Here is a 9,308-nt window from a genome sequence, read left to right on the forward strand (position 1 = left end):
AGTTTGAAATTTTTTTTTTTTTTGAAAATTTAGTTTAATGAAACTAACATTTCGACACACATTATATATGCTAATCTACGTAGTAACAAACTCAATAAAAAATTTATCGCACTCAAATAGATAAACACAGAACTAGTTCTTGAACTATCTATCTAACAAAGTAAGCACAATTTAAGAATAGGCAACTAAACAAAGAGTAATAAATAAAACGCAAAGTTTGATAACGCAATTAGAGTATACATACTCCTACATCGGGAAGTAGGCATCCTTTAAAAAGACTGCCCAATTCTTCATTAACTTCAATAATGCGATTTTCCTAATTAGCGAGAAGTACAATAATGTGGACCAAAAGTGAACGTAATTAATAAAAGGACTTGAAGTAAACTATCACTTATAAATCTAAGACCAAAATGGAAATAAATCCAAATTCATACAATCTCATAATATGATCCAAATTATTATCACATATAGTCTTGGAGCATATGATTGTATAAATAAAGTAGCATATAAAAAAAATGCAACAATGGGCGACGTGACACGTGTTCTCTCAGTATTCCTTGCGGAGTTGCGAGGAGGAGCGGAGTAGCGGACAAAGTCTCCACACTTATTCTCGATTAATCACCACCGCTCTCTGTTGTTCATTATATTTTTCTCTCTCTCTCTCCCTCTCCTCCCCCCGCACTTTAGGAGAAATTTAGGAAGACGTACAAGTGTCAGTCTGCAACTCCATCTGCAGAGATTTCCAATTTCCATGGGAGAAGTTGAAGAAAGATTGTTGGATATCACAAGTGAGTTCTCCCCTTCTTTTTTTTTTTTTAAATAATTTATTTAATTTCTTCATATTTTCGGAAGAAATCCATGCCTTTATATAAATAAAAACAACTCAGAGAAAGACACACGTTAAGAATCTCCGCCGGCGATGGAGAACAACAGAACAGAGGTATTCTGGGAAGTTGAAATTAAAAGAGTCTAAATTACTACCGATCATATGACTTTTATGACAAGTTCGGGGATTTTAATGATGTTTTCAAGCACGATTTGAACTACATATATAGAATTGTGTTTTTTGCTTTTCTTATGCTAATCAATTACAACTAATTCTGCCATGTAATCTTTTTTGCCTCTGTTATGTTGTTTTTCTAAATTCATCAAATAATATTTGTAATTTAAATATATTATTTTATACAGTACTTAATTAACAATATTATATCAAGTAATGCAAATTGTGGTGCTAAAACTTTAATAAAATAATGGTTTAAAAAAAAAAAAAACTTATTTTTGAGTACATTCGCCCAACAATTTTTTTAGTAGATTCTGTTAAATTGTAATATCTGTTTAAATATATTTTCTCAATCTATTGAACCACAAAAATATATTTTATCAATCTATTGAACCACAAAAAATCAACACCCTAAGTTTGAACTCATGACCTTCCATTTGGTACAGTCACTTCATGCAACTTGATCACAAGGTCATTGGCTGCCCTGCGAACTAACTTCTTATTTTATTGATGGTTGATTGATGTTTATTTTAAGATAAGATGCGTTTCAAAAAAAAATTCATTTTTCGAGGCATCTTAGATTTGATAGTAGTATTCAGAGTTGGGTTACCATGAAAAAGACGTTACGTTGCATTGAATGTGGAAACATCCCTGGGCAGACAAAGCAATGAGGAAATGTCGTTGTAGGAGTTGTGTGGTAACTTACAAACTTGAAATTGATTAATGATTGGACTAGAAAATTGATAGGTGATGGATTCAACACATTCATATAGAGATAATAATTAATTAATGAATATAAAGTAAGTCTTACATATATTAAATGTCATGGATAGAATATGTCTCTTACAAGGAATAAGAGTAGAGCTTATTGAGTTGTGCATAGCATAGAAGTATTTTTGTACTAGTACATGTTTAGGGTTGCATATAAATATGATGCCTGTAATTCTAAATGTTTGATCATTACCATCACAATTAATAAAAGAATAGTTTGAAAGTCAGGCATACTGCCAAACAACTTTACTTTCTGCCATTGTTATTGTTTTCTTGTTCTAGTTAATCTCAACATGTTTGGTCTAAATAACGGTATTTGGACAGGTTGTGATGAGTCTGAGGAAGTCAAAGGAAACCAGGGTTCAAAATTGTGTGGCACTGGAAACAGTCACTGGAAATGGTGGCTGCAAGTAGCTTTCTTTACAATTTCTACTTTGGCAGGGATAGTAGCTTCAACTCTGCTTGGCAAGGTGTACTATGACCAAGGTGGCAAGAGCAAATGGCTTGTTGCAGCTCTGCAAACCGCCGGGTTTCCAATCCTCGTACCATTCCTAGTCATTTCATCGCCCAAAACCCCCGAACAAGAACCCAGAAACCCTCCATCTCTTGTTGTTCTTGCTTCAATTTACATTGTGCTTGGTGTTATTCTAGCTGCTACAGGGATTTTCTACTCGGTAGCCATAGAATACATCCCGGCCTCTACTTACACTCTTGTGAACTGCAGCCAGTTGGCGTTTAATGCCCTCTTTTCCTTCTTCCTCAATGCCCAGAAGTTCAGTCCTTGCATTATCAACTCCGTCGTGCTCCTCACCTTCTCCCCGATGCTCCTCATATTCGGGCAAGAGTCGGGTGAGAGCGAGGTGATGGGAAACGAGAACTACATACTAGGTATCCTGTTCACCCTCGCCGCCTCTGCCTTCCCCGCCCTGTTGTTGTCCCTAACACAGCTCGCGTTTGAGAAGGTCATCAGGAGCGAGAGCCTGAAGGATGTGATTGAGATGACGATTTTCCAGTCTCTGGTGGCCACTTTGGTGACCCTAGTAGGGCTAGTTGTCACCGGGGAGTGGACCACCCTGAGCCGGGAGATGTTGGATTATGAGCCCGGCGTGTTCTCTTATGTGATGGTCTTGGTTTGGACGGCCATATCGTGCCAATGTTACACGTTTGGTGCGGTTGCCTTGACGTTTAAGGTTTCTTCTTTGTTCTCCAATGTTGTTATAAGGTTAGGCACCCCAATTATCCCATTCCTCTCGGTCATATTTTTGGGTGAAGAGATGAGTGGTCTGAAAGTGATGGCTTTGTGGTTGGCTCTGTGGGGTTTTGCCTCCTACATATACCAGCATTACCTTGATGAAAAGAAAGCTAATAATAACAACAATGGTGTTGGTGATGAAGCTCAAGACTCCACTGAACAACTCAAGATAAGTGCATTTTAGTGATTGATTTGAGTTGTAAATTGAATAATTAAAAGTATACATATATTGGTAAGTGTGTAAAATACGGCAAATTGTGTGGACCACGGTCCAAAACGACGTCGTTGAATTTTATGAGTTAGAATAATGTACATTATAAGTTAAAATAATGTATATTATATGTTAGATTAATGTACTTTATATATTAGAATAATGTACATTATGTGTGAATAAAACTTCAATTCTGGGGTAAGATAATATACTTTATTAGTTAGCATAATGTACATTATGAGTTATAAAAATGTATGTCACAATGGATCGCATGAAAAATATAAAATTGTGCGGAATGACAGCCTTTTTGGATTATTGGTAAAATACATACCCTTTTAAATTAAGGGGTTTGTATATATATGAAAATTTAATGTCTTATTTTGTAGTAACATTTTATTTGTATCAAATTACACTTCACAAGCTTACTTTGGATTAACAGAAAAGTCTATAGTCACTATCGGAATGTACAAACCAATCTAAATTATTCATAATTGATCAGTTCAAATTAAGAAAATTAATAAGTAGTTTCAATTTGACTGTAGTTCAATTCATATAAAATAGACTATAGTAAAAAGTAACTATTTTACACATGTGTATAATTTAATTATCACTTTAAATTTTTAATTGAGACGAAACATATTCGATAGTTATTCTCAAACTTTTGCGTAAAATAACTATTTGCTACATTAAACTGGCAATAATTGAGATTTATATCATACCAATACCAACAATTTTTTTTTTTTTTTGAAAGTTACTGGTTCTATTACATTGTAGTATCTGTACATATACTTTCTCAACCTACTGAAACACAAAGAACCAATAACGCCTCCACTGAGGCTCGAACTCATAATCTTCCAAATGAAAGTCCAACCCGGATACCATTAGACCACATAGTCCTGATCAATACCAACAATTTATTTACAAATAAAATAACGATAAGTTAGGTCTAAGATTTAGTAGAAAGTTAGATGGGGACATTAAAAATTATTTTAAAAAGCCCATAGGCCATAGGTGAATCAGTGAATTATCCATTTATCCATCGAAAGGGCATTGAAAAAAGTAGCCATCCAGTGCTCGAGAGGGCAAGTTGTTTAAGAGCAATTATATGGTGGACCATGGTTCAAAAACAGACGAAGTTTCTTTAAGAAAAAAAACAGTTGCCGTTATAGTTTAACGGAGCTTGTATTTTTTGATGTGTTAATTACAAAATGAAACTATAGTGTATCTAAAATGAAACTGAAAAACAGTTCACATATTTGAGTGTATATTATCCAATGAAACTGTAGTTATATCGAAATCATAATGTAGTTGTGTTGTAATGAAACCATAGTGTATATAAAATGAAACTGAATAACAGTTCACATATTTGAATGTATATTATCCAATGAAACTGTAGTTATATCGAAATCATAATGTAGTTGTGTTGTAATGAAACCATAGTGTATATAAAATGAAACTGAATAACAGTTTCACATATTTGAGTGTATAACGTCGAATGAAACTGTAGTTATATCGAAATGAAACTAAATATGTTATATATACAAACTGAGTTGCTTTTTGCGCAACGACACGGAACAAATAGCGTTTCTTTCATTAAAAGAAACGATGTCTTTTTTATGCCTGGACCACAGTACACAAATTATGCTGTGCAACCGAATGCACCATGCGCATGGTGCATTCGATGCAAAACGACGTCGTTTTGGTTAAAAAACGTGCGTCCCACTTAAAGAAGAAATCAGGTTCGATTCTCGGTAATAGCATTTTTATATATCCATAAATTCATAACTATATATCCATAAATTCATAACTATACATCCACAAATTCATAACTATATATCCACAGTGAATGAATGAAGTAAAAGTCCACAATGAATGAACTAAATCCACAGTGAATGAATGAAGTAAATATCTACAATGAATGAAGTAAATATCTATAATGAATGAACTAAATATCCATAAATTCATAACTATATATCCAGAAATTCATAACTATATATCCACAGTGAATGAATGAACTAAATATCCACAATGAATGAACTAAATATCCATAAATTCACAACTATATATCCACAAATTCATAACTATATATCCAGAAATTCATAACCATATATCCACAATAATGCTATTGCAGAGAATCGAACCTGAATTTTTTTTTTTTAAAGTAGAATGCGCGTTTTTAGTCAAAACAACATCGTTTTACATCGTATGCACCATGCGCATGGTGCATTCAATTGCACAGCATAACTATTGACATTGTATCGCGGTCCACAGTATAATTTGCCGTTGCTTAATGCCCTTTCTTCATCAAAGGGCCCACGTCTGATTTTGGAAATTTTTTATCGCAAGCATGGGCCCAATGGGCATGGATGTGAAGAGGCCCACATTTTCGTTTTGTTTCTCTCCAGACTCCAGTTGTCCCAATCATAAGCAAGACTTTCCAGTCATGATTGTCAATTACGACAAATTTTACCGTGGACCATTGATAATTGGCATCAATGTAGCAGTGTGGATCATGAAGTTTGTATTGTGTGGACCAAGACTATGTGGTCTAATAGTATCCAGGTTGGACCAATACTATATTGTAATAAAGTCAGTAGTATTCAAAAAATTTGAAATTATATTTCAGTTTTATTTTGATAATATTGTTATATTTTTTAGTTTCCTTTTTCATCCACACTCATTTTATAATAGCAATACTAAAGTATAATTTTAATTTTACTATAATTTCATTTGATAATATACATTATAGATAGAACTCTAGTTTTTTTTTTCTTTTTTTTTTTTTTTCGCACATACTAGTTTAATCATAGTAATGTTGAAGTATTATTTTAATTGCACTTCAAGTCATTTGACAATATCTGTTATTATATAGTTCTGAATTTTAATTTCATTTTCCACGCACATTAGTTTCATTATAGCAATACTAAAGTATCATTATATTGTAATTATACTACAATTTTATTTGACGATAGTTAGCTCTGTTTTTAGTTTCATTTTTCACACACTAATTTTATTATAGTAACACTAAAATATAATTTTAATTCTACTACAGTTTCATTCGACGATCATGGTCCACACAACAAAAATACTTAATTTAAGTTCATAATTTTAAATTCTTATCAATTTTGATCCATCCAATCAAATAACAACGAAGTACTTAATTTGATGACTTTTGGTCCAGCATTTCAACAAAGAAATGTTTAGGTCATATTGAAGAGATGATGACTTTCAATTGTGTTAACAAAGTAAATTGTCATGTTAACAGATGAATACTTGGAAATGAAGGGTTCTCAAGAAGACTTGTTCATCAACAACTAACTGCAAATATATGTCGGAGCTGTTTGGTAAAATACTTAATTAACTAGTCAATTTTGACTTATTTAATCACTATTAACTGTTTGACTTGTTAAAAAAAATCAATAAAAGTGTTTGATTAATTATTTTTTTGTAACTTCAAAATGCCAAAATTTAAAAAGCTGTTCAAAACAACTTTTTCAATTAACTTTTTGAGATATGTCAAACAACTATCAACTAACAACTAATTTACTAAACGCCTTTCCACAATCAACTAATATTATCAATTAGTCATGCCTTTTAACATAATTTGCTAACAGTCATTTACCAAAAACAGTCATCGTCCTTGTAGTGCTCTGATTTTCATTAATTTTTACATGAGTTAATTCAACTGGAGGTCCCTTGTTATTGGTGGCAATTCCAAATTTAGTCGCAAACTATCGTTTTTGTCATTTTACATCCCAGACTATCATTTTTTGGACACTTTTAGTCATTCTCATGATTATTTTTTTCTATTTTTAGTAAGGACATTATTGTATCTTCATATTTTTCTTTTGTTATTTTTTTTTTTGGTTTCAACAAGTTTAATTATATTGGTTTAGGACTTTACTAAAAATTGGTTGAAAAATATGATTACTAAAAATTAAAGGTTACCTAAAGTTTTAAACCAATTAAACTGGTTGAAATCAGAAAAATAACAAAAGAAAAATATAAAGAGACAAAAATGCCCTTACTAAAAATAGAAAAAATCATGAGGACTAAAAGTACCCAAAAAACGATAGTTTGAGATGTAAAATGACAAAAACAATAATTTAGGACTAAATTTAAAATTGTCACCCAAAACAACGGACCTCCGGTGGAATTAATTCTTTTTACATATCTATTTCATATTTTAAAAATTGTTTTAGCTTCTAGGCTGGTATGAATTTGCATAGCCACTAAAGCTCTGTTATTGTGGAAAGGACATTGATTTTGACAGTTACAGTATTATTTATTTCAGTGCAACAGTAACAAGTTGGCACAAACTACCTAGGAGATGTCGCTTACTATTGGAAAAAAATAATAAAAATTGACATTTTTTAAAGTTTAAAACTCAATGCATTAAATCACCAATAAGACAGTTTACAAGAAAAGCTGGAGGGGCATCAAATCATTCCCCACAACCTGTCTCAGAATAGGTTTCCCTAGCTACAGTGTGGGCGGTGCCATTCGCAGATCGCTTAACAAACTTGAATTGGACATCCTCAATCATAGACGCCAATTCTTTAACATCATCAACAAGAAGATCGAAAGTAGAAATAAAAGAAGGACAAGTAAGAGAATAAAAAACAGTTTGTGAATCCATTTCGACATCGACACAGCCCTGTAAACGCGAAAAACTTGAATTGTATATATTCAAAATTCAAAGTATCGGTTACAAGTAGTATGTATCAATCAAGAAGGGGTACAATCTCTGTATATGAGAAGTCCTTTGATTCTCTACTAGAAGTATGCCTATTAGGTGTGTGCCAAATTCGGAGTACGCCGAATTGGAAGTGTGCCGAGTTCAGAGTATGCTGAACTTGAAGTAGTTCCTTGTTCCTTGTTGGAGGTATGCCGAGTTCAGAGTATGCTGAACTTGAAGTATGCCGAGTTCAAAGTATGTTGAACTGGAAGTATGCCGAGTTCGGGAGTATGCCGAACTGGAAGTATGCCGAGTTCGGGAGTATGCCGAACTTGAAGTATGCCGAGTTCGGGAGTATGCCGAACTGGAAGTAGTTCCTTCCTGAAAGGCCTCCGGAGTTATGTAGCTTGTTCTTCAATGAAGGGCTAATATGCAGCTTGATCTTCAAAGAAGGGCTCCCGGTGTTCAAATGGCGTATTCCTCAGCGCAATATACGCAGTATATATATAACTGCGGGCGTGTTCCAGACGATATCATGGCGAGATTTCGACAGAGCTTCGATATGCAGATTTCCAGAGCTCCAATTCTTGAAAATGAAACCACTATTTATAGTGGTGAGGGTGAGGGAAAATCTCCAACCAACTCTTAATTCCTTATTTAATTTAATTTCTTTAATTAAATTAAGGAATGTATCGGGACACCATTGCGTCCAGGTTCATCATTTCATTAAATTTCCAAATAATATCAAATATTCAAATTCCTCAAAATTATATAATCCACATATAATTTTAGTGGGCCAAGACCAAGTCAAGCCCGCTAACTATGCAGTCCAATTGATTCAATAGCCTGGTCCAACTCGATTAAATATTTCATCATCTCGGGCCGAACAATCCAACATCCAATTACATTTAATTAAGTAATTAAACCAATTAAATATTTAATGGGCCATTTAATTAACCCGATTAAATAAACATTAGTCCAATTAGCTTAATTAAAGTAATTAATTTAGCAACCAATTATCCACCACGGTCCAATAATATTATTTAAATTTTTCAATGCTTACAAATTGCCCCTTCGAGACTTGCTTGACGTGCCTTAAATGCAAAGGGAAGGATGTCTCGAAATTAGCCGTTGTCCGAATGTCCATATTTACAAATTGCAACCCAATAAATGACATTTTGAACACAAAGGTCTATATTTGCATGTAGAAGCCCCAATTTGGCAGTAACCCAGATACAAGTTTGACAACAACCCAATATTCAAAGCCCATAGTGTATCCAACATCACATTAAAGGGCCCATTTCTTTTCCTTCTCCTTTCCTTAATTTTAACCAAATGTTTAATTTAAATTCTTTTACACATCTGGCAAATTAGTGCTCAGCTACATCCTACTACT

The 9,308-nt window shown here is 33.3% G+C and overlaps 1 protein-coding gene across 1 annotated transcript; it reads left to right on the forward strand.

The window, feature by feature from the left end:
* Positions 1-644: 644 nt before the first annotated feature.
* On the forward strand, positions 645-3,312 carry LOC109183713 (probable purine permease 10). Its single transcript, XM_019333779.1, has 2 exons — positions 645-788; positions 2,096-3,312. The coding sequence occupies exons 1-2, from the start codon at positions 752-754 to the stop codon at positions 3,205-3,207; spliced, it is 1,149 nt and encodes a 382-aa protein (XP_019189324.1). The 5' UTR covers positions 645-751; the 3' UTR covers positions 3,208-3,312.
* The last annotated feature ends 5,996 nt before the right edge of the window (positions 3,313-9,308 follow it).

Source organism: Ipomoea nil, unplaced genomic scaffold, assembly GCF_001879475.1.
Source record: "Ipomoea nil cultivar Tokyo-kokei standard unplaced genomic scaffold, Asagao_1.1 scaffold1149, whole genome shotgun sequence".
Taxonomy (NCBI): domain Eukaryota; kingdom Viridiplantae; phylum Streptophyta; class Magnoliopsida; order Solanales; family Convolvulaceae; genus Ipomoea; species Ipomoea nil.